Below are 27,025 nucleotides of genomic sequence, written 5' to 3' on the forward strand. Positions count from 1 at the left end.
ATTTTTCACTTCTCCAGTTAGATTTTCAAAACATAAGGTGGTTGAAAGAAAACTGGGCACTGCTCATGCAAAGCACTGATAGGCAGAGCTCATGAAGTTTATGCTATGCTTTCTGAGGATGCTTCTGCAGATTGAGATGGCAATAAAGGCTATTGGGTTTGTCCCTGAAGTTTACAGGCAGAAATTTTGGAACCTCCGGAAACACCCTGGGCAGACTTGTATTGAATTTGAGGGTAAAGCAAATTAACTGATCGTTGGATGCAGCACTAAAGGTAGAGGCCAGGTATGAGACCCTTGGGGAAATAATTTTTAAAATCCTGCAGAAGAACTAATTCCCTCCATTAGTAAGAACCCATGTAGAGAACCGGAAGGTTTCAACAGCCAGACAGGCAGCTCAGATGGCTTATGATTGAGCTTGTCTGCAAGTCCAAACCCTTTTTCCGTTACTTCCACAAACCCAAGAAGGATAGAAGGTGGGAGGGTGAAAGGAAGGCAAGTAACCAGGGATGAGAAGGGACAGCTGGGAACAAACCAGGATCTCCTTGGGTGCTGAGGGTGGGAGTGAGGTCTGGAGGCCTTGGTGTTTCCATTGCCACATGGTGGGACACCTTCGTGCGGATTGCTGGAAGTTACCCCTGGGACTTATCTGGGTACACCAGGCCAATGCAGAGAAAGAGGCCCTGACCGCGTGTATGGCAGATTAAGTTGTAGCTCTGACTGCAGCTGTAAGGCCAAGTACAAAAACTGCTGTGATTGCAGGGGAGGTGAACAAGATACCTGAGGGCTATAGGGAATTCTTTTTGAAAAGTAACTCCTTATTCTTAGTGAGGCAGGTTGTATTCAGTTATATTTAAGGATACAGGAGCAACCCAAACTCTCGCTGGGGAAAAGCATGCTTTCTCTGCCAGAAAGCGCATTGCCAACGTTTTCGCGAACGGTATTGGCGAATATATAACAATATTGAAAGTGCTGGTCCCTTTAATGAAACAGGTTTCATTTCACTAATAATCGAGAGCAGGTGATGCTCATTATAGCTTCGCATTTAAGGGCTGGGTTTTTGACCAGAGGGACCTCCCCCACTGGGCAAAGAGTTAATCCAGAAGGGAAGAGTGGGTACTGATATTTGGACTGAACTATTAATTGACAAAACAGTTATGGAACAGAGACTGTCATCGGCTTCCTCATTTTGGTGAATGGATATCTGCCTGTTGAACCATATATACCTGTACCTTTTGTATCGAGTTCACCTGGAGTGTGGCCTAGTGTCTGGAACAGTAGCTGTGGGATTTGTTCATAGTTTGCCTGTAGATGGAATTGACTTCCTGTGGGATCATTTGGCTGGAGCGAAGGTCAAAGCTTCTCCAGTAGTCGCCGAAAAACCAAGTGAAGTCCAGGAGACAGAGCAGTTGCAGGAAAAGGTTCCAGGAATTTTTCCTTCATGTGTCGTGACCCGAGCAATGGCCAAACAAATTCCATCGTCCGAGGTCAAATTGGCACCACAGACGGATATTTGTTTATCTGAAACTTTTTGGGGGGATTTGGATAATCCTAAGGACATGTTCAGTAAGTCTTTGATCGAGGCTCAGCAGAGTTAGGTAAGGTGGCACAATCGTCTCTAACAGAAGCTGAGGCAAAGGGAGTTCCAGAAGGCCACTATATTAAAATTGGCACTCTGATGAGAAAGTGGAGACCTCCTCACAGACCCGCAGATGAAGAATGGATGATAATTTACCAGATAGTGGTACCGCCCAGGTATCATCAGGAAATATTATGAATAGCCTATGAAATTCCTATGGCAGGACATGTAAGGTCTAGAAGGCCCAAGCACATACAAGTTGACATGTTTACTGGCCAGGTCTTTGCAAGGACGTGGTGCAGTTTTGTAAAATGTGCCATACATGCCAGACTCTGGAAATGCCGCAACCTGCAATAAAACTAGCACCTCTAATTCCCATGCTAGTTTATGGGGAACTGTTTAGGGTGTTGGTAGACTGTATAGGACCTTTACCAAAAAGAAAAGCGGGACACCAATTCATTACTAAAGGCCTGCTCAGGTCTGCAAAAAAAAAAAAAACCCGACCCGAGCCCGATAGAACCACGCCTGGCCCGACCATCGGTTAACTTGCCTTCCGTTTTTCACTTTGCTGATCTGCACAAGCTTAAAATAACTAACAAAACCACCTTTCTAGTCCAAAAATTAAATTAACAGCGGAGCCACTTACCTGTGATGGAGCGTGCCCGACCCGAAACCGACACGTCGTCAGGATTTACTCACTATCATGGATATGGTTACTCGGTTCCCAGAGGTCCTTCCCTTGAGAACAATTTCTGCTAAGCTGGTCGTAGAGAAGTTAACTCAGTTATTCACTTGATATGGATTACAGGTTGATACAGTTGGATCAGGGTTCCAATTTTTTGTCTAAAATTTTTCAGGCAGTTATGAGTAAGCTGGGTGTAACAGTTAAAGTCCCCAAAATACCACCCACAGACACAAGGGACTTTAGAACAGTACCATCAGACACTCAACAATGATCAGGGCATACTGTCATGAATATCCCATGATTGGGACAAAGGGCTGGAATTTCTTTTGTTTGCCACCAGGGATTCATCTAATGAGTCTACTGTTTTTAATCCTTTTGAGTTAGTTTATGGACATGAAGTAAGAGGTCCTCTGAAACTAATCAGAGAAAGGTTTTTTTAGAACAGAGGGACGAACCTTCCATGTTAGATTATGTATCCGCGTTCCAGGAGAAGCTCACCAGAGCCTGTAAAATGGCTCAGGAACACCTTAAAGCATCCCAAGCTGCCATGAAGAAATGGGCAGACAAGCATGCCAAGACCTGAACATTTCAACCAGGGGATGAGGGGTTCGTATTACTGCCTTTACAAAGTGAACCACTGAAAGCACAGTTCAGTGGTCAAAAGAATTGGAAAAGTAAATTATTTGACACCCCAGATCGCTGGGAAAGAATCAGCGGTGTCATCAATATGCTGAAACACTATCACCGGGAGGAGGGTAAGCAAGCGCAGGTATGTCAGGTAATAAGGACAGTGAAGGATAAAAGGGATAGTGAGGATGAGGCAGAAGAGGCCTAGACAATTCCCTAATTGAACCACCTCCTATCCAGTTAGCTAACACTGAATTATTAGTAAGATTGGATACTATGCTTTTATATTTCGATGCCGAATATTGAGGACACCTAACAAGGCTACTCACAGCATTTAAAGGGGTCTGCAGCGACAAATCAGGATATACAACCTTAGCCATACATGATGTGGATATAGGAGAATCCTCTCCTATAAAACAGCATCCTTCTAGTTTAGGTCCAGAGAAACAGGCCCAAGCAAAAGCAGAAATCCAATACATGTTGGAAAGCCACCTAATTGAACCCAGTCAAAGCAGCTGGAGTTACCAATCATGTTAGAGTCTAAGTCTGATGGTTCAACTAGATTTTGCATAGACTACAGAAAAATGACTGCAGTAACAAAGGCAGACTCCTACCCAATTCCTCGCTTAGAAGACTGAGTGGGCAGTGCCACGTATCTTACCAAAATAGATTTGTTAAAGGGATACTAACAGGTTCCTTTAACACCCCGAGCTAAAGAAATATCAGCCTTTGTCACACCAGACAGTTTTTTCCAATGGCGCGTGATGCCATTCGGGCCAAAAATTGCCCCAGCAACTTTCCAGAGACTAATGAACCAAATGGTAGCCAGTGTTCCTAACTGTGTAGTTTACCTTGATGTGACACTTTGAACAACTGGAAGCTGTGTTTAGAAAATTATAGTTGGGTGATTTGGTGATAAAGCTTGCCAAAAGTGAATTTGACGAAGTGTGGGTAACCTACTTAAGGCATATAGTAGGGCAAGGACAAGTGTTGCCAAGAACAGCAAAAGTACAAGCATTGGTGGTGTTCTCTGTCCCTAAGACTAAATGAGAAATCAGGAGATTTTTGGAGATGTGTGGTTTCTACCAAATGTCAGCATTAAGCTCCTCCACTGACTGATATCCTACAAAAGAAAGCCAAGGTAGTATGGTCAGGGGAGTGCTAAGCATCCTTTGAGAGGCTGAAAGTAATTTTGACCCATGAACCAGCAGTGTTGGCTGCCCCAAATGTCATTAGGCTCTTTAGGTAGCAAGTGATGCTCGTGACCTGCGGGTAGCTGCAGTCTTATTTCAAGATGACGAATCGGGCACAGAAAGGCCAGTGGGATACTTTTCCAAAAATCTAAATCAACACTGAAAGAGATGCTGTATAGTGGAAAAAGAAAACCTGGGCTTACTACTAGCTTTAAAACCTTTTGAAGTATATGTCTACCGCTACAGGGAGACGCTGGTATATAATGATCATAACCCCCGCCCCCCACCCCCCCAACCCAATTCAAAAACCAAAATGCCAGACTATTTCAATGAAGTTTTACTATTGGAGCCCTATCACTTAAAGATTATCCACATTGTGGGGGGCAAAGCAATGTAATTGCTGATGCTTTGTGTAGAATTTAACTTTGCTCTGAGTTATGAGTACAAAGATGGTACAGGGCATAACTCTAATTACAGATAGTGAATGAGAATACGTGTAAATGTTTTAATTTATTTTTGTCCACATTTTATGATGGAAAGTTTAAAAATGCAGTTTCATTTCTCCAAGGGTGCAGGTGTCATGAAGGTGCTTCCATTAAATTTTTTTTTTTTGAGGACTTGTTTAAAAGTTTGTAAAAATTGGTTCACTTTAAAGACTGAGATGATGCCTGATCTGTTTTTTTTTTAAAGGTTACTGGAAAGATACTTTGTCTCTTCCAGTAAGTGTTTTTTTTAAAAAAAATCCCAATGAAGTGCTAAATAAAGATGAGGAGCCTTGCTGGCTATTGGAGTTATTTACAGAGAAGTCACATGTCTAGGTTTATGGTTGTTAGGAGTTTTGGCTTTCTGATTTGAGCTGGGACTGTTTGAATGTCAGTTGGTGTATAGCCTCCTAAAAGAGAAGCCACCCAACTCCTCCTTTGCACCTGTTTTGAAAGATTTCCTGAGAATGCAGTATGATAGCTGAACCCAAGGATGCAGTAATTCTCCCAAAAAACCTGCAAGACTACCCCTCGATGTCTCTTGAACAGAACTGCTCCAGAAAGATCCCAGTGACTGCCATCAACGTATACCCGGACACCAGACCAAAGGCCATCTGGAACATTCCATATCTTTCCCCATGTCCTTCAAGAATTGACAATAATTTGGCCAACGTATTTTTTTTTAAGTTGATCTCTGCAGAGCTTTGAGTGAGATTATTTTAGAAGGGTAGATATTTATACTTTCCTATTTCGAACTGTGAATAAGCTTTGCATCTTTATTGAATAAGTCTTGTTTCATAATCTAATTTTGTTTATTAAAGAAACCTGGTTGGTGGATTTTTATTCTGAAACTAAGTATATAGTTGGCTGTATCGGTAACTGGGTTAAACATTTAAATATGTTGTGACCAGTGGAGTAGTGGAACTAGAGCAAGACCGTGCATTCCTCTAACCTCATTCATAACATTCTCAATTACACCACCACCAACATTAAGCTGATAGGTCTGTAGTTAACAGGTGTATCTCTCTCTCTCTCCCCTTTTTAAACATGGGTGCAATATTTGCAATTCTGCAATCCTCCGGCACCATCCCCAGTGTCCAAGGAAGATCAGAAAATTGTGGCCAGAGCCTCTGCAATTTCCACCTTTAGCTTCCCTCCGCAATCTAGGATGCATCCCATCTGAGCTTGGTGACTTTTCAACTTTGAGGACTTGGAACTTTTTAATTACCTCTTTATTTTTATCTTATCCACTAATCACTACTGCCTCCTCCTTTAGTGTGAAATTGGCAGCGTCCTCTTCTCTAGTGAAGACAGATTCAAAGTTCCCATTTGGAATCTCAGCCACTCCTGCCTCCAAGATGTCAACTTTGGTCCCTAATTGACCCCCCCCACCCACCCCCAGCAACCTTTTACTGTTTGTGTCTCTCGAAGACTTTTATGTTAGCCACTAATAGATTCTCATAACTCTCTTTGCCTCTCTTGTTCCCTTTTTAGATTTCACCTGTACTTTCTATATTCAGCCTAATTTTTTACTGTATTAGAAATCATATTTTTAGAAGCCTCCTTTCTCTGTCTTATTTTAATCTCTATATCTTTAGTCATCCAGGAAGTTTCATTTTTGGATGCCCTTTATTTTATCCCTCAGGAACATGTCTATTCTGTACAAACCATCTCCTCTTTGAAAACCAATCCCTTTGTTCAATTCTAAATTTAAAAGCAAAATACTGCAGATGCTGGAAACTGGAAATAGAAAGTGCTGGGAAAAACTCAGCAGCTCTGGCAGCATCTTTGGCGAGAGAAAGAAGTTAGCGTTTCAGGTCTGTGACCTTTCATCAGGAGTGGTTGAAGTGAATTGTATAGATGCGTTTAAGTGGAAGCTAGACAAGCATATGAGGGAGAAGGGAATAGAGGGTTACAATGGTAGGAGGCTCAAGTGGAGTATAAACACTGGCATGGACTGGTTGGGCCAAATGGCCTGTTTCTGTGCTGCATATCCTATGTAATATGTAAAAGATGTTGAGAAGCCTATTTTTATTTGTGTTTAGGATCTGAGAAAGCCTTTCCTCTTATCCTGTTTCTCAGAAGTATCTTAAAACACTTCATAACGAATTACTTAAACATGCAGTGGCTATTATATAGGCCAATGTGCCTGCCATTTTATGAATAGCCCACTGGTTGAAGGAGGAATGTTGAACCAGAGTATCAGGACAACTTCCTGCTCTTGGAGTAGTGGTGTGGGATTTTTAACCTCTGCATGAATCGCCAGCATCAACTTAATATCTAATCCATAGGAAGGCACTCAACAATACAGCATTCTCTCTATTGCATTGAAGTGCCAACATAGTTCATGTGCTCATATCCCAAAGTGGATCTTACACTATTAAACTTCTGCTTCAGAAGTCGAATTGGTACTGAATAAGCCAAGCAGGTGCTGCAAATAATTTGGTGTGGCAAATTTTACTGTTGCTCCAATGAGATAGGATTGTTCATGAAATGTAGCTTGAATATTTGTTTTAAGTGAAATACTCAGTACATAGTCATCAGATTGTCAGATACTTTTTTAAATGCACCACAACTGTTTTATTGCAAGTTGAATTTAAAATTTCAACTTTGGTAAATTGAAAATCCTGGAGTTTAATTACATTCATAGTAAAGTACCAAGCAATAATCAGATAAATTACTGAACCATGTCCGATCAAGCAATGTTGAATTGAGAGATAATTGAGGAGGTTCACTAGCTTGATTCCAGAGATGAGGGGTTAGTCTTATGAAGACAGATTGAGCAGTTTAGGCCTTTACTCTCGGGTTTAGAAGAATGAGAGGAGATCTAATTGAGGTATATAAGATGATTAAGGGGATTGAACAAGTAGACGTAGAGAGGATGTTTCCTCTGGTGGGGCAATCTAGATTGAGAGGTCATAGTTTTAGGATAAGGGGTAGCAGATTTAAAACCAAGATGAGGAGAAATTACTTCTCTCAAAGGGTTGTCAATCTGTGGAATTCGGTGGATGACAGGACATTGAGTAAATTTAAGGAGGAGATAGATTTTTAATTAGTAATGGGTTGAAGGGTTATGGAGAACGGGCAGGAAAGTGGAGTTGAGGCCAAGATGAGATCAGCCGTGATCGTATTGAATGGCAGAGCAGGCTCGAGGGGCTGAATTGCCTACTCCTGCTCCTTGTTATGTTCTTTTATAATGGCTAATGTGTTTGGGAAGGTGCCGTTGATGCACTTTCAACATCATATGCACTAGCTGTCCTTAAAAATGGCATATTGCATGATATAAAAACAGAAGATGCTGGAAATACTGTTATAGACAGGTAGTAAGTGGTGTGGGTGGCTTCCACTTTTCACCTCCCAACTAACCGCAGATAATGTTTTTTTAATAATGTGTTAGTCCTTGAGTGTTTTTAGGGTCAGGTAAACAGAAAAACAACAGGCTTTCTCGTAGGTGTTACGAAAGTGCATCTATTTAATTTTTTTTTCCAAGGATCCACATTATGGACATCGGTTTATTGGGAAAACTGAAAAGATTCAATGTTTTTTTTTACAAGGGTCACAGAGGTCTTGTTTGAAAATAACCTTTACTGGAAATCACATGCCTTGAGCTCAATAAACAACAGAACCTTGGTGACTTGGAAGATATTTTACAAGAGAAGTGACATGTCACGATTTATGATGGTCACCTTTTGGGATATTTTGACTTTCTGGTTGGGTTGTGGACTGTTTTGAGTTAGATGGAGATCACCCTGCCAAGGGAGAAACGCCCAGCTCATCTTTCCTGCACCTCCTGAGACCCAAAGAAATCCAGTGTGTCAGCTCCTTTTTCTCTACCTCTTTGAAAAGCCTGCGAATCCAGAGTGGGATAACCAGTGGCTACAGCAGCTTGGTAAAAGGCGCCTATGCCAAAAACAATAACTCAGCGTCATTTGGCAGCTTCACGTGCGGCGCTTGTGGCAGAACCTGCCTCTCGAGGATTGGCCTTCACAGCCATCAGCAAAGGTGCACCAAGAGAAGGCACCCCACCTAAATAAATTGTTACCTGCGTGTCCATCTTTCGTAGATGGTAGGATGCCAACTCACCCACAAAGGAAAACTTTCAAGCATCTTCATGATGCATGTTAGTGATTTCTGATGGGGCGGTACTGTAGAATTTGAGCTATGTTATGATTACAGTAGAATTTAAGATTGGGAGTCTGGCTTCTGGGGCTTTTAAGTATATTGGTTTAGATATGAGGCAGAGTAGGTCTGGAGTTGCTTTAAATCAACACTCTTATTTAGAGATCACTCCATTCCGGTTAATCATGCTAAGTCATCACCGAACAATCTTAAATCTAAAGAAGAGACGGAGCAATTGCGAAGCTTGATTGGCCAGTTGAACTGGTTGTATACTCAGATTAGACCAGATGCTAGTTTTGATATGTTGGAGTTAAGTATTACAATGAAACATCCTAGAGTTGAGAACGTTTCTTGAAACAATATGTTCTAGAATCAACCCCGGGAGCAGGCCATTTTGGGCCTGGTAATGTGTAATGGGACAGGGTTAATAAATTACCTCATAGTAAAGAATCCTTTAGGTAAGAGTGATCATAACATGATAGAATTTTACATTCAGCTTGGTGAGAAATTTGGGTCTTACCCTTGTAATTACCTTTATTTAAGTTTATGAAGACAGAATTGGCCAAGGTGGACTAGGGAAATAGATTAAAAGGTTAAGACAGTAGAGAAGCAGTGGCAAAGATTTAAGGAGGTAATTTATAACTTTCAACAAAGATATATTCCATTGAGAAAGAAACTGCATCCTCCTTCTGGAGTCTCTGGGAAAGTTAAGCATGGTGTCAAATTGAAAGAAAAAGGCATACAATGCTGTGAAGAAGAGTGGGTAAAATTTTAGAAACCAGCAGAGGATGGCTAAGAAATTAGTGAGAGTAAACTGGCAAGACCTATAAAAACAAACAGTAAAAGCTATGAAAATATAAAGAGGAAGAGAGTAGCTAATGTAAATGTTAGTCCCTTAGAGGGCAAGACTTGGGAATTAATGGGGAACAAGGAAATGGCAGAGACTTTGATCAAGTATTTTCTATCTGTATTCACTGGAGAACACACAAAAGCATCCCAAGAATAGTAGTAAATCAAGAGGCAGAAAGGAGGGAGGAACTTGAAAGTACTAGGAAAATTAATGGGACTGGAGGCTGACAAGTCCGCTGGACCTGATGGCCTGCATCCTCGGACCTTAAAAGAATTGGCTGCAGAGATAGTGGATGCATTGGTTGTAATCTTCCAAAATTCCCTAGATTCTTGAAAGGTCCCAGTGGATTTGGAAACCACAAATGTAACACCTCTGTTCAAGAAGAGGAGACAGAAAGCAGGAAGCATGCAGCCAGTTACCCTAACATCGGTCATTGGGAAAATGCTACAATCCATTATTAAGGAATTAATAGCAGGACATTTAGAAAATCATAATGCAATCAGGCAGAGTCAACAAGGCTTTAAGAAAGGGAAATCGTGTTTGACAAATTTATTAGAGTTCTTTGAGGATGTAACAAGCAAGGTGGATAAGCGGGAACCAGCAGGTGTAGTGTATTTTGATTACCAAAAGGCATTTAGTAAGGTGCCACATAAAAGGTTACTACACATGGTAAGAGCTCATGGTGTTCGAGTAATGGCATGGATAGAGACTTGGCAAACACTGAACAGTTGAGACAAAAAGAGGCATTTTCAGGTTGACAAACTATAACCAGTGGAGTGCCACATGGATCAGTGCTGGGGTCTGAAATATATAGGATCTATATGAATGACTTGGATGAATGGACTGAGTGTATTGTAGCCAAATGTGCAAACAATACAAAACTAGATCGGAAAGCAAGCTTTGAGGAGGACAGTGTCTGCAGAGAGATGTAAAAAGGTTACGTGAGTGGGAAGAAATTTGGCAGGTGAAGTATAATGTGGGAAAATGTGAGTTTTTCCACTTTGGTGAGGAAAAATAGAAAAGCAGAATATTTACATGGAGAGCGAGACAGCAGAATGCTGTGGTACAGAGGGATCTGGGTGTCTTTGTACATAATCATAAAAAGTGAGCATGTAGGTACAACAAGTAACTAGGAAGGTAAATGGAATCTTGGCCATTTTTGCAAGGAGGATGGAGTATCAAAGTAGGGAAGTCTTGCTACTCCTGTACAGGATATTGGTTGGATGGCACATAGAGTACGAGAATCATAGAAAGTTTACGGCACAGAAAGAGACCACTTGGCCCATCCAGTCTGTACCGGCCAAAAAACGATCCACCCATTCTAATCCCACCTTCCAGCATTTGGTCCGTAGCCTTGCAGATTACGGCACTTGAGGTGCATATCCAGACTCTTTGAATGAATTGAGGTTTTCTGCCTCAACTACCCTTTCAGGCAGTGAGTTCCAGACCCCCACCAACCTCAGTGAAAAAGTTTTTTCTCATCTCCCTTCTAATCTTCTAACCAATCACTTTAAATCTATGCCCCCTGGTCACTGACCTCTCTGCTAAGGTGAATAGACCCTTCACCTCCACTCTATCCAGGCCCCTCAAAATTTTGTACATTTCAATCAGATCTGTCCTCGGCCTTCTCTGTTCCAAGGAGAACAACCTCAGCTTATCCAATCTTTCCTCATAGCTGCATTTTTCCAGTCCTGGCAACATTCTCATGAAATCACCTCTGTACCCTCTTATTACATCCTTTCTGTTACGAGGTGACCAGAATTGCGCACAGTACTCAAGTTGTGGCCTAACCAATGATTTATACAGTTTCAGAATAGCCTCCCTGCTCTTATAATCTATACCTTGGCTAATAAAGGAAAGGATTCCATATGCTGCCTTAACCACCTTTATCGACCTATCCTGCTACCGTCAGGAATCTGTGGACATTTACTCCAAGGTCCCTCATTTCCTCTACACCTCAGTATTCTCCCATTAATCGTGTATTCCTTTGCATTGTTTGACCTCCCCAAATGTATTACCTCGCACTTCTCAGGGTTGAATTCCATTTGCCACTTTTCTGCCCATCTGACTAGACCATCAATCTCTTCCTGCAGCCTACAGCTATCCTCCTTGCTGTCTACCACATGGCCAATCTTTGTGTCATCTGCAAACTTCTTGATCAAACCACTTACATTTACGTCCAAATCGTTAATATATATCACAAAAAGCAGGGGACCCAGTACTGAGCTCTGCAGAATGCCACTGGAAACAGCACTTCAGTCATAAAAACACCTGTCAACAATTATCCTTTGTTTCCTGTCATTGAGCCAATTTTGTATCCACTTTGCTGCATTTCCCTGGATCCCATGGGGTTTTATTTTTTTAACCAGTCTGCCATGTGGACCTTGTCAAAAGCCTTGCAAAAATCCATGTAGACTACATCAACTGCACTACCCTCATCTATCTTCCTTGTTACTTCAAAAAATTTGATCAAGTTGGTCTGACAAAGATCTTCCCTTAACAAATCCATGCTGACTGTCCTTGATTAACCTGTGCCTTTCTAAATAGTTTATCCTGTCTCTCCGAATTGATTCCAATAATTTACCCACTGCTGAGGTTAGACTGACTGGCCTGTAATTATTTGTTCTATCCCTTGCTCCCTTTCTAAACAGAGGTACAACTTTGCAGTCCTCCAATCCTCTGGCACCACACCTGTATCCAGTGAGGACTGGAAAATGGTCAGACCTTCCACTATTTCCTGTCTTTCTTCTTTTAACAGCTTGGGGTACATTTCATCTGGCCCTGGTGATATATCAATTTTCAAGGATACTAATCCCATTAATACTTCCTCTCTCCCTATGTTTATCACATCCAATACTTCACACCCCTCTGCCTTAACTACAATATCTGCATTGTCCCCCTCTTGTGTGAAGACAGACGCAAAGTATTCATTCAGAACACCACCAACATCTTCCGGCCTTTATCAAAGGTTACCTTATTTCCTTTTTGATTTCACCCCTCCACTTTCTATGCTACTCTCGGCTTTCTGTAGTATTGAGTTCTCTGTATTGGACATAAGCTTTCATTTACTGCCTTATCTTGCCCCGTAAGCTCCTTAACATCCATGGGGCTTTAGATTTGGCCGTCTCAGCCTTTTTCTTTGTGGGAACATGTTTACTCTGAACCCCTTGAATCTCCCCTTTGCCTCACACTGCTCTGACGTTGATTTACCTTCAAGTAGCTGTTTCCAGGCCATATGTGCTAAATAGCTCCTCAACTTAGTAAAATCGGCCTTACCCCAATTGAGAACTCTAGCTCCTGTTCTCTCCTTGTCCTTTTTCCATAATTATATTAAAACTAACTAAATTATGATCACTACCACCAAAATGCTCTCCCACTGCCAGTCCTTGCACCTGCCCAGCTTAATTTCCTAAAACTAAGTCTAAAACTGCACCCTCTTATTGGACTTGCTATATACTGGCCAAAAAAGTTTTCCTGAATGCACCTCAAGAATTCTGCTCCCTCGATTCCTTTCAGGCTAAAACTATCTGTTAATATTGGGGTAGTTAAAATCCCCTACTATTACTGCGTTATTCTTGCACTTCTCAGAGATTTGCCTACATATCTGCTGATGTTTGATTAACCTTCCAACATATCATCCCTCCTCAGCTGTATTTGTTTCTTTGACCAAAATTGCCACTCCCTCTCCTTTCTTAGCCCCCTCCTATCGCGTCTGAAAACCCTGTAACCAGGAACATTGAGCTGCCATTCCTGTCCCTCCTTAAGCCATGTTTCTGCAATAGCTATATCATACTGCCACGTGTCTATCTGTGCCCTCAGCTCATCTTTATTTGCTTATACACCTTGCATTGAAATAGCCTTAAGCACTGCCAAACTCTCTCTATTTTCTAACCTTTGTTTCATCTGTCTTCCACACTCATCCATTAATTTTCTGCCTTCCATTTTCATTTATGATTTTGTCCCAACTGAGTCTATCGTCAGGTCCCTATCCCCCTGCCAAACTGGTTTAAACCCTCCACAACAGCACTAGCCAACAAACCACTAGGAACTCAGTCCTGGCTCTGTTCAGGTGCAACCCATCTGGTCTGTACAGGCCCCATCTCCAGAACCAGTCCCAAGAATCTAAAGCCCTCCGTCCTACACCATCTTTCCAGCCACCCATTCATCTGTTTTATCCTTCTATTCCTGTACTCGCGTGTGGCACTGGGAGTAATCTGGAGATTACTACTTTTGAGGTGCTGCTTGCTAATTTCTTACCTAGCTCCCTAAATTTTGACTGCAGGACCACATCCCTTTTTCTCCCTATGTCGTTGGATCCAATGTGGATCACGACTGCTGGCTGTTCACCCTCCCCCTTCAGGATGCTCTGCAGCCACTCAGTGACAGGCTTGACCCTGGCTCCAGGGAGGCAACACAGCATCCTGGATTCGCATCTGTGGCCACAGAAACGTCTGTCTGTTCCCCTAACTAATGAATCACCTTTCACTATGGCTCTTCCATTCTTCCCTGTACCCCCCCCCTGTGCAGCTGAGTTACCTGTGGTGCCACTTGGATATGGCTGTGGCTGCACGCCCCAGATGGACCATCGCTTTCTTTAGTATGCAGAACCTGTCAGGGTGAGATGCACTCGGATCTCCTGCACTACCTGCCTTTACTTTCTGACTGCCCGGCAGTCATCCATTCCCTTTCTCCCTGTACACTCTTAAGCTGTGGGGTAACCACATCTACAAACATGCTATCCACGTAGCTCTCATCCTCACAGATGTGTAGAGTTTTGTTTTCCTTAATGGAGGCATATACTTGTATTGTAAGCAGCTTGGACAAGTTTCACTAGACTGATTTCTGAGGTGAAAGGGTTGTTTTATGATAGGTTGGGCCTATACTCATTGGAGTTAAGAATGAGATGATCGTATTGAAACATGAGATTCAGAGTGCAGTTGACAGAGTAAATGCTGAGAGGCAGTTTCCCCTCATGGGGGAATTCTAGAACTAGGGGACACAGTTTGAAAATAAGCTGTCTACCCTTTAAGACTGAGTTGAGGAGGAATTTGTTCTGAGGGTTGTTGATCTTTGGAATTCTCTTCCCCAAAGATCAGTGGAGGGTGGGTCATTTAATATATTCAAGGTTGAGTTACAGATTTTTGATCTACAAGGGAGTCGAGGGTTACTGGGGGTCAGGCAGGAAAATGGAGTTAGGGCCACAATCAGAAAAGCCATTATCGTATTGAATGGCGGAGCAGGCTCGTGGGGCTGAATGGTCTACTCCTCGTATTTCTTATGTTTTAAGGGAAAATCGAACATTCAAAAGGGTGAATTTTCAGGTGAAGCAGCAATTTACTTGTACTTTCAATTTAGTATCCTGTATTCGCTGCTCACAATGTGGTGGTCTCTATATTGGGATGACCATTTTGCGGAACACCTCCGCTCAGTCCAAAAACAGGACCCTGAGCTTCCAGTCACTTGTCTTTTCAACACGCCCCACTGCTCCCATGCCCACATATCCTGTCCTGGGCCTACTGCAGTGTTCCAGTGAACATCACAAGCTTGAGCAACAGTGCCTTATTTTCAAATTAAGTATGCCACAGCCTCCTGGACTGAATGTTGAGTTCAATAATTTCAGAGCATGACTGGCCCTTTATTATTTTATTTTGTTCCATCGCTTTTTTACCATGTTCCTGCCTACTGTTTTTCTCATGTTTTGTGCTTTTGGCTAGGGCTGCTCATTATTCTGTCATTAACACTCCCTCTGTGCTAATGCTTTGTCTTTATCACACCATTAACACACTTTTTTTTGCCTTTGTCCCATGACCTTGTCAGTCAATCTCTCCAGCCCTTTGTCCTATCACATCTTCCCTATTTGTTCTCTTGCACCCTGCCCCCGTCCACCACCTTCACTTTACTTGTTTAAAACCTATTGCATTTCTGGCCAGGATGTAAACAGGTCTTGTTTCCAATAAGTACCAGGGGCTTTTCCCAGGCTGCCACAGTTCCCAGAAGGATGGTTGCGATAATCCCATCTTTCCAATTTGCCATTTTCCTGTTGGGAGAAATCAGAGTACACGGATTGTCACTGTTTAAAGGCGCAAAGAATAATAAGGACTAAAGGGTTTAAGTTGGATCCAATGTTTCCATCTACCCTTTCATATCGACATGTGAAAGTGTCGCTGATCATTCAGATCTCCATAATGTCCTTGCCACTTGGGGGCGAAACCTGCATTTTTAGGTAAAATCTTGAACATTACCTGATCTCCTACTCGCAGTATATATTTTTTCCTTTCCTCCGCTCCATCCTTTTCCATATCTCTAATAATCTGCTGGTCCCTGATTTTACGCCTCAGTTTATGCAACTGTTTACACAATTCTTTAACAAATCTCCTAACTCACTCCTTTGCAGGGCCCACACTGTCGCTCTCTGTGCTTGCGTCCATTGGCAACGTCATTAGCTCTGTTATGACCAGGTGAGGAAGGGGTCAAGAGCTGATTTCACCCGAACACAGCTAATAGCTCCCGCCCCACTGGTGGCTCTTCCCCACCCGCCCCCCCCCTCCAACTTGCTCCAGGGCTCAACTCTTCGTGCCCTCAGCCGCTCGCTCCAGACCTCGCTGCTTCCTCCCCCGCAGCCCCAATTCCCTGGCCTATTGTTCCCGGCTCGCGCCACCCCGCTCTCCGGTCGCTCACTCGCTCCCCGCCCTCCTCCACTCCCCTCCAGCCTTTAGTCATGGGCGGCATCGCTTCACTCCTCTCAGCCACTCGCTTCCATGTTTGATCCGTCACCAGGCGGCGTGGCCTAGAGCTAGCAGCTGGAGAAGGGGGGCCAGAGAGCAAGGTGGTGCGAAGCGAGGAACAGTCGGCCAGGGGATTGGGAGGAAGCAGTGAGGTCTGGAACAAGCAGTTGATAGGAGGAAGCATCGTAGCCTGGGGAGAGCGGCCAGTGGGGCTGGAGTAAGTGACGGGGATCTAGTTTCAACCTCAAAGTCTCCCATTCAGCCGCTTCCTCCAGCCAAGTGGGGGGTTGGATACCCAATGACGCTTTATCGCGCATGTGTGAAGTTGGGCCAGGCGCAGATACACGATGACGTCATCCCACGCATGCGCCACCTAGTCCTGGAAAGATGTAGCCGTGCATGTGTGCAGCTTGGCGCACTCTGACATCAGGTCACTGCACTTGGTTGTTTTAATTATCTAGCTGTTCCAGGGCCATCATTTTGTAATTGAGGTTATACATTATTTGCAGTGTTAGCAGTTTTCTACTCCACTGGCCTACCTAGCAGTGTTAATATTTTTTAGCATTCTTCTTGCTAATTATCCCATGATTCCCAACTATAAAAGCTAAGAAAATAAAGGCTGTTAAAAGTACTTTGGCTGTTGAAACACTGGCCTTCGTGGAGGCAGTGTATATGGGATTCTATTTTTCCAATATTTTAAGTGAGATTGTATGTATACAAGGGGCATATTGAAGTTAATATTTTCATTGAACGTTATGTGGATAATAGCTCATTTTGAGGTAATGTACACTCTCCAAAAAGTGAGAGAAAAGGTTAAAGATTGACTCTACTAGCATGAAACATGCTGGACAGCAAGGAAATCTCTAAAATTAAAGGGTTGATGTAAGTCATCAACTTGCAAAAATAAATACTTTTATGAAGAAATTGTTCAGGATCCTAGATGAGGGGGGCATCTTGCAATGTAAATGCTTTGTACAGAAATAGAAGTTCTCTCGATATTTGTTTTGAAATTTTGTTTTTGTATAGGAACTCTTCAGTTTTATTTAAAGAGAAAGAAGGAATCTGTTAATTGCATATGAATTGTGTATTCTATTCAGGTGGAGTATGTTAATTGGGGTTTCACTTAAGAATGTATAAAGAGACACTAACTTGAAACTGTGGTGTGTTTGAGTTGGGAGGTGTATGCTTGTAATGTTTCACTCTGTAAATAAATCTTTGAGTAAAGACTGGCTCCAGTACTATCGTTCACCAATTGGCTTTCTGAAGTATAACATCTACATCCTGATCGTAACATTCTAGAATTCATCTAGTCTTTGTATTTGGAAATAGACACTCTCTCCTTATAAAAAAAAAAAAATTTGTTTAGATCTAATGTTGCTGGACATTTTGGTGCCTGGCATGGGGAATGTTCCAGAATTATTCTGGTGATGTCTCTGGGTCACAAGTTTCTGGGGGCGGGGTGGGGGGGGGGGCTGTTGTCTATTATCTGGCAGGCTGGGATGGGTTTCAGTGCCTTTGTCAATATCCTATATCTGCACTTTATCAATGGGTTTGTCATGTTACTGAGGGAGTCTTTCTTCCAGGTGAACTATTTGAGGAATGGTAAGGTTTGCACTTCCAAGAGTGATGGATCACCTTTCATGGAATCAGAGTACAGAAGGAGGCCAATCGGCCGATTGTATATGTGCTGGCCCTTTGTTTAAGGACAACTAATTTTTATGCATGAAAAAAAATACCTGTGTTTCGGGGGATCTGTGGAACTTTTACATCATGGGATGGGGGAGTGGAGGTGAAAACTGAAGTACAAAGATTGAGAACCCCTTTGGTAGAGTGTGGTTTTTATCCCTCCCTTTTCCTCCGCCTCCTCTAAACCTTGATTGTGGCTTGGGTTTGTGCTGAGTTAAGAGCCTAAAATTCAATCAGAGAAGAGGGGGATTTGCAAGTGTTTTTTTTTTGTTGCATGTCACTTCTAAAATGAAGCTGGCCATCCTTAAGGCACTGTACAGTCATTGCTCATTATCAAATTGCTCCATGCAGGAATCCATTTAGGTCACCAATATGTACATTGAGTATGCCATGAATCTATACTTTGGTTGCTCTTAACTGGGCATGATTCCACAAGTTGATTTTTTAAAAATTTGTTCTGAAGGGATCGGTGAACCAATGAAATGAATATTAGTTTCTCTTTCAGATCCGACCTCTCTATCCTGTGACCAATGGGTCTTGAAAAAGCCTTTGTTGCCTCGAAGTGATCTACAGAAACGTAGGCGGTAAGTATTTTTATAGATAGTTTTTGAATTATTGAAAATGTTTGTCTGCTGTCGGCTTTTAAATTGAGTTACCATTGAACGTATCTTGCATCATGAGCAATGTGCACCAGATTCCTTAGTGGAGTCAAAAAGTCTGCTTATCTATATTTTTAAAAAAAATGTCTGCACACATCCTGGCTATAAAATTTTACTTCAGTTGTCACATTTTGTCCACATCTGTAATAGTAACAAACAAAATTAGAAAATGTTGGAAATGACCAGAACTGTGAAAGAAGGTGGAGATTTACGTTTAGAAGCAATGGAGATGAACAAGGTTTAAATAAAAAAAAGACGAAATGGAACTCCCATTGGAAGATCAACGCTTCGAGATGGCCGTTCTTCTTTGCTTATAAATTGTTAATTCTCCAACAGAATCATAGAATTTTACAGCTCAGAAGGAGGCCATTCGTCCCATCATGCCTGTGCCGGATCTCTGGTAGAGCTATCTAATTAGTTCTAAAGCCCTGCAAATTGATTCCCTTCAAGAGTTCATCTAATTCTCTCTTGAAAGTTAGAACTGGATCTGCTGCCATCCCTTTTCAGGCAGTACATTCCAGATTATGACAACTTGTTGTGCTTTTAAAATAAAGTTTCCTCGTTCTGCATTTGGTTCTTTTGCCAATCACCTTAATTCGGTGTCCTCTGGTTATCAAACCTTCTGTCACTGGAAACAGAATAAATTGGGAGAAACTATCAAACTCTGTCATCGAGTTCTATAAAAAAGACACTCCTTCAATTATACCTTTTAATGCCAGGGGAAATGTTTCTGCACTGGCAGAATCACCCCAAGGAGAAAGACTGGATCAGTGTAGTGAACTCAAGTCTCTTGTCTCATGTTTCCAGCATTTTCTATCTTAATTTCAAATGGTAACTACCTGTGTAAAGTTAGCATGCTGTAATCGCATCCTTCCATTGGTGATCCTATAGTACCTCAGCCTGCATCTTCCAGCTCTCAGCCTGCACTGCAGAGAAACTTCTATTCTCTGCTGCTTAAATTCCCCTAAGATTTTCTACTACACTATAATATAAAATCAATGTATCAAAAAAAAGAGCACTTTAAAATGGGACTGAACTTGACGTGCACAAACTACTCCAGTTATTCTCCCTTCAACCCTGTAGTGGTGGTCCGCTCATTTCTCCACACCTCGCAGTCCTGCACTTTACTCTTCGGTTACTCGTAAGAGCCTCCCTTTTTAAACTTCTGTGAGAAATGTGCAATATAAAGGGAAAAAAAGTACATGAGGTAGTTTCCCGTTGCCTTCCTTTTGTGTTTTAAAAGAAACACAAATCCTCTTCCCAAAGGATCCTCCACCTGTAAGCAGCCATTGTCCCTCAAGGTTCCAGCTGGTTCCACTGTTGGCCATCTGCTTCATCTGGAGGACTGCACTTTGTCTTGACTCCTTGTGTGCACAGGAGAATTACTAGCAACTAATTTTTTAAAAGGTCATCAGCTAAGAGAAGTTGCATTTTAAAAGCAATTTTTAACATTTATAAAGACTGCATAAATTTGAACATTTTGGACCATTTGACATCATAAATCAGATATGAGGTAAAAATGCTTTGTTAGTTGCAAAAATGTGTATTACTCAGTGCTTACTGTTTCTGGTTCGCCCCCTATTATGGGTGAAAAAGCGCCACATTGCCATATATATAATATATATCTTCTATAAATCCTGACAACTTTACAAACATGATCGAGCTATATAAACATAAATTTCACAATGCTACTTTGCATCATGATGTAGATGCAGAGAAGCAGCTCAACTTAACTTCAAAAATGGATGTATTTGGGGTTTTATAAACTTCTGTGCTTTTTCTTTTTTCTTATGAATTTTATAAGGGGAGACATCTAATGTTGGCACTGAAATTAATTTTTTTTGGAGCCCTTCAAAATTCAAGCGTTTCCAACTGATCAATTGTAGTTTCTTTGTTAGAACCGCACAAAAAGGCAACATTTGTATTTGCACCTTGCATCAGTTTGTTCATGTATTGATATTTTTGGTTAGTTTCTGCATTTGTGGCAGAGTTAAGTTTGACGTGTGTGGTGATCTCATGACTTATGGTTCTAATTGCAGAGAGATTCGGTCACCAGTAAGGTACCTGAAGAAATTGGTGGGCTCATCTGCACAGAGTAAAGTTGGTAGAAAATGGATTCCACAGTGTTCCCGACCTCATGTGTTTCTGCAGAGGTAAAAATGGTGTGATCCTCCCCAAGTTGCTGTATTGCCGTATTGAAGTACTACTTAATGTGCTCTTGATTTTTTTTTTTTTGCCTGCACTACTCTTCCTTAAGGTCTAATCCATATGTTGATCACTCTCTGTGGGAGGACCATCTTGATACATATCCTAAATTTATCTTTCAATTGTTTTGATGTGTGTCCTCTTGTCCTACTGTCTCATTTTATCAGAGCTCTTAGACATTTACTCTCCAGGATGAAAAGTCTAAGTTTCTCCAGTTTATCCTTTTGACACCAGTGATCAGCCTCGTGACTCTTCTCTGCACTATCTTCAGTAATAAAATGCCTCCTTTGTGTCTCAGATTATGATGGAGCTGTGTAAAACACATGTTCAGCCTCAGCTGGAGTACTGTGTACAGTTCTGGATACCCCACTATAGGAAGGATGTGATTACACTGGAGAGGGTGCAGAGGAGATCCACCAAGATGTTGCCTTGGGCTGGAGCATTTCAGCTATGAAGAGAGACTGGATATGCTAGGGTTGTTTTTCATTAGAGCATAGAAGGCTGAGTGGGGACCTGACTGAGGTATACAAAATTGAGGGGTGTAGATAGGAAGGAACTTTTTCCCTTAGCGGAGGTATCAATGACCGGGGGCATAGATTTAAGGTAAGGGGCAGGAGGTTTAGAGGGGATTTGAGGAAACAATTTTTCACCCAGAGGGTGGTTGGAATCTGGAACACACTGCCTGAAGGTGTGGTAGATGCAGGAACATTCAAAACATTTAAGTATTTAGATGAGCACTTGAAATGCCATAGCAAACGAGGCTACAGGCCAAGTGCTGGAAAATGGAATGAGAGTAGATAGGTGCTTGATGGCTGACATGGACGTAAAGGGCCTGTTACTGTGTTGTATAACTCTGAATGACTGCCCTTGACATCAAGACAGCATTTGACAGAGTATGGCATCAAGGAGCCCTAGCAAAATTGGAGTCGTACCTTGTGCAAAGGGAGGTCAATCATCTCAGCTGCAGGATATCACTGCAGGAGTTCCTCAGGGTAGTGTCCTAGGTCCAACCATCTTCAGCTGCTTCATCAATGACCTTCCTTCTATCATAAGGTCAGAAGTGGGGATGTTTGCTGCTGATTGGTGCTGAACATTGCACATTCGTGGCTCAGATACTGAAGCAGTCCATGTAGAAATGCAGCAAAACCTAGATAATATCCAGGCTGGGGCTGATAAGTGGCAAGTAACATTTGAACCACACAAGTGCCAGGCAATGACTACCTCAAACAAGAGAGAATCTAACCATCTCACCTTGACTTTCAGTGGATGGTAATGCCATTATCAACATCCTGGGGGGTTACCACTGTCCAGGAACTGAGCTGGAGTAGCCATATAAATAGCTACAAGAGCAGGTCAGAGGCTAGGAATCCTGTGATGAGTAACTCACCTCCCTGACTCCCTAAAGCCTGTCCGCCATCTACAAGGCTCCATTGCAGGAGTGCAATGGAATACTTTCCACTTGCCTGGATGAGTGCAGCTCCAACAGCACTCAAGAAGCTCGGCACCATCCAGGACAAAGCAGCCGCTTGATTGGCACCCCATCCACAAACATTAACTGCCTCCACCACTGACGCACAGTGGCAGCATTGTGTCTCATCTACAAGATTCACTGCAGCAATGCACCAAGGCTCCTTAGACAGCACCTTCCAAACCTGTGACCTCTACCACCTAGGACAAGGACAGCAGATGCATGGCAACACCACCACCTGCAAGTTCCCCTCCAAGCTATACACCATAGATACCAATGGTGTAGCAATTTAAAATCGGGGATGCTCAAGGCCAAAATTGAAGAATGCAGATATCTTGGAGTGTAAGGCTAGAGGAGGTAACAGATAAGGAGGAGAAAGGCTATGGAGGGTTTGAAAATAAGGATGAGAATTTTAAAAATCAAGGCTAAAACAGGAACCCATATAGGTCAACGAGCACAGAGAAACTAGAGAAAGATGCAAGTTCAGCACAGATGGGAGGGGAACTTTAGAGATTTGGCCCAGTGGGCTAGTGAAAGGATCGCGGCAGAGGCAGTTAATGGGTGGTCTTGATCTTCGTGACAAAGAAGTCCATGAGTTCCTCGCATTTAGTGTTGGGAGGTAAGGGTGGAGGAGACAGGTTTAAGAAGGTTTGCAGTAGACAAGAAAAGCTGGGGTTCATCTTTGCATTCCAGGATGATCTTGGAATAATCAGTTTCAATAGACAAGAGCAGGACCCAGTCATGTTTTATATGGTCCAGCCAGATCTGGCAGTGAATGGCTAAACCAGTTGACTGTCATATTCCTTCAAGCCCCATTATAATCCTTTTTGCCTTGCACTACCATCTCTTGTTATCTAATCACTCTGGCCCTCCACTCTACTCACGATGCCTGCAGTCAGTATATTTATTTGGCTGGGGTACAAGGTATCCCAATCCAGTGCACGAACTATTTTTCTTTATTTTGCCAATGACTATTTTCAATAAGCAATTTGAGCAAGATTCTATTCCACAGTAAAATGAACTAATGGGCCTGGACAGTGCGATGATACAGTACTTGGGTTCAAGCCCAACACAGACTGTCTTCTCTCTCGCTTGCTGGCTAGATTGAATGAATTTTAAGTACACCTAACATCTGCATAAAATTTCTTAATGCTGACCTGATGGTTGTTGGAGGTCACAGCTTTGGGGAACAATTGGGCAATAAAACTTCAGTGAGACTTCTAATTTGAGAGGATTTAATGCTGTTACTAGATCTGAAAAAGTGGAAAAGATTTGTTCCATAGCACTTCATCCTGATGTACAGAATTAATCTTTCAAAAAGAAAATTCAGTCTTGGTCTCCTCTCGAGATTCAGACGCTGAGAATCTACTGAAATTCTTTTAAATGGGTTACTTCAAGTTTATTTTTGTAATGGAGCAAGATCCCATTTAAAATTAAGTTGTATGCTTTTTTAGTAAAGCGGTTCTTTCCTGTCTTTGCATAATGCAAAGTATTGAAGCACATTGGCTATAAATAGAAATGCTGAATGGTAGGAAAAGGAGACAGCAGTTACATTAGAAAATGTGAGGCTATAATGCACTTCAGGGGCTGAATAAATTTTACATTTAACATTCCATCTGATATGGCTTTTAACCTATATTGTGATGGAATGTCTTGATAAAATAATTCCTCTTCCTCAGTGTAGATTGAAACTTCATCCTGTGAAAGTAACAATGATTGCTCCCTAGTGCATATTGAGGAAAGATGTTTTCATAATTGAATTGGGGCTCTAGATTTTATATTCTGGTAACCATAAAAACAATGTTGTAAAGTCATACATGAGTTTAATGCTCAGCTTTAGGGTATTACAAAACATCTGCCTGTCAGTTGGGTAACCTTGTCCAGGTTTTTGTTTCTTTTATCTATTGCAGAGATCATTTTTGGATGTGTAAATTAAACTACAGTATTTTAACTGCAGGAATCTACAATCTTGTAAGAGAAAAGTCGATGAATTTCTTGCTGGGCATAGAAAAAATCAGTCTCAAGGAAAGACAAAAAAAAGATCAAGGAAAAAAGAGCTCTTTGTTTTCAAGCTTCCTGAAACTCCCCTATCTTCCATTCTACTCTCTGATAATGAAGATTCTGAAATGGAGATCAGTACTGTTAAAAGGAAACTAACCTCAGCAGTCGTGAGCAGAGGGGACAGGACCAAAAAAGGCAGCTGTGATTTTTCTGACAATTCGAATACCTATGAAAGTGGTTCTTATAACTCAGACAGTAAATCGGTGCAGTGCGAGAGTAACACCTATACCAACCTGGATAAGCTTGCATTTGATTTCAGACCATTGAATTTTAGAACAGGAAAAACACTGCCTGCCTTTTCAACTTCTGCTTCACTATATCCTGACAATCAACTGTATTCTCAAAATGAAAAAGCAAAAAACGGGGAAGAAACACCGAGTAAAAAAAATTCTAGGATGGTTCCTCCAGTTTCTTTTGATTGGTTAAAACCTGGTGGTTTTACATCTATGATTGCAAAATTGAAGGCTAGACCTCTAACATCAGGCAGTGTTGTTAAAGAGACATGACTTTCAGGATTTATTACAAAACTATACCCACATAGTTTGTGACATTTTGTTATTTCACCAATTTTAATTTTGCAGAACTCAGTTAATGTTTGTTTTTGTTAATATATTTATTAAACAAGCACAGCAGTGATTAAAATTGTGTTTTCTATCCCATTTAACCTTTTAACTATTGGCTTCACCCAGAATTTTTGACCCTTCTCCAAAATGGATTTAAAGTAGAATTGAAAACGACCATTGTGGGTAAAAGTAAATAGTTTAATTTAAAACCTACTATGCAGCTAAGTTGCAGCAGTTGGTAAAAGCAAGTGAGCCCACTGCCTAGTAAATGAACAGCCAGTTCCCAGCTCAGGTGATGAGTTACAGCTTCAATATAGATTTTTTTTTTTTGTGTAGGTGACATCTGTATTTTTTGATAAATGTACTAACTTTTATGTTGATTCATGAAATAGTATGGAAAATCACTATCCTTTTCTCTGGTTCACATTTTCTTGCTATGATTTTCAAAATAGCCAGGAAGTAGACTATCTTGGAGACAATACAGTATACACCATTGTGTAAAAGTTTTGTATGTTATACTTCACATGACCAGCTCAATTCCACAGCAATATTAACTCAAGTCAGATTTTGCTCCTAATTCAAGGGATAAAAATTCTGCAGATCTGTAGTAAGTGTCCCAAATATTTTTTGAATAAAACGTGCTGTTTCATATGCAGTTAAAATGAATTTAAAGTGAAGAGTCAAACAGTGGGGACTGGCCTTCTGTGCTCACTGGCTATCTGCACCTACCCTAGTCATCAGGTGTGGAGGAAAAGCAATGCTGCTCAGACCTCAACTACAACCATCCATATCCCTCCTCCTCTGACTGGCAGAGTGAGGATTAAAATAAGAGAATATGAAAGTGGCTTTAAATAAAAATGGGCCTGGTGTGAAACCAATCCAGCACCTACATAGAAAAGGGGCTGAAAGGTCTACTGCCCCTTTGAATATTGTCTGTGTGCATTGTCTTCCACCATCACAGGTGCTATTATGGAGATGTCCAGGCTATGATAAACATTGGGCACAGTGGAAGCTCTGCTGTACTCTATTCTGTCACAAGGGCATAAAAAATACTTCTGCTGCTGCAGCTGCATAAACAGTAGGTGCTTTACACTTTTAGCATGCATGCTGATCTGGCAAGTTTATTTCAGGCTGGTTGTGAATAGTGCTGTATTTTCAAATGTGAAGTGTTGGTCCCATTTATTTTCATTTAGAATATACAATTTAATGAATTTTTATATGGAAAAAATTGACAGGGGATCTGTAGAATTTTTATGGTGGGGTGATAGCAAAAAAGATTGAGAACCTCTACCTTAGGGTATCTGCTAAGATACTTTTTTCACCTTTAGTTCAACTCCAGATCAAAGAACTCTATCTAATTTATATTGGCCTTTATTTCAAAACATTGCTCCATAAACATAAATTGCTCTTACTAATCAAAATTTTTTAAATTAAATTACATAAAACTAAAAGCAGCAAAGTTGCTTATTGTGGCCAGTAACATGAAGGGAGAAGGAACCTGACCCATGAGAACCAGTTTAGGACCACTGAATAAACTGCATCACTTACTGCTGTCCTTTGCAAACAGGAACTTGAAAGGTTGTTTGATGGCTGGGCTTGAGGGAATGGGAGCTTATATACAATCAGTACATACATGTACAGGCAAATGCGCCTCAGCCACTTCAGTCTTGCAGTGGTTATCTGAACTCAAACCTCATACGCTCAAGCTAAGACTTTACACAGGGAACAACTAGAGATCCTTGGCTTATAACAGGAAAGGCATGGAATCATCAGACCACCATCTAAAAATTCCATATTTAGTTGAAGGTTGAGTTTCAGAAAAAAAAGTTCTGGTTTTGATCAGACAAGGGATCCACCGCAACAAAATTTTAGCTGTTCTGTCACCTTTGTACAGGTGGAATCTTTTGGGAAGAAAAAAAGATTACAAGGACACGGGATTGTACTGGAGAGGGTGCAGAGAAGATTCACCAGGATGTTGTCTGTGCTGGAGCATTTCAGCTGAGAGACTGGATAGGCTAGGGTTGTTTTCCTTGCAGCAGAGAAGGTTGAAGTGGGGGGGGGGGGGGGAGACTTGATTGAGGTATTCAAAATTATGGGGGACATTGATAGGAAGAAACATTTTCCCT

The 27,025-nt window shown here is 41.6% G+C and overlaps 1 protein-coding gene across 1 annotated transcript in view; it reads left to right on the plus strand.

Moving 5' to 3' along the window:
- Window positions 1–25,512, plus strand: part of si:ch211-227n13.3 (uncharacterized) — a 38,581-nt gene extending 13,069 nt beyond the window's left edge. Inside the window, exons 3-5 of the mRNA XM_068034625.1 lie at window positions 18,449–18,527; window positions 20,642–20,755; window positions 24,233–25,512. Coding sequence (XP_067890726.1) covers window positions 18,449–18,527; window positions 20,642–20,755; window positions 24,233–24,842 — 803 coding nt within the window. The 3' untranslated portion in view covers window positions 24,843–25,512. The remainder of the gene's footprint in view (window positions 1–18,448; window positions 18,528–20,641; window positions 20,756–24,232) is intronic.
- Window positions 25,513–27,025: the final 1,513 nt, after the last annotated feature.

This window comes from Heterodontus francisci, chromosome 7 (genome assembly GCF_036365525.1).
Source record: "Heterodontus francisci isolate sHetFra1 chromosome 7, sHetFra1.hap1, whole genome shotgun sequence".
Taxonomy (NCBI): Eukaryota; Metazoa; Chordata; class Chondrichthyes; order Heterodontiformes; family Heterodontidae; genus Heterodontus; species Heterodontus francisci.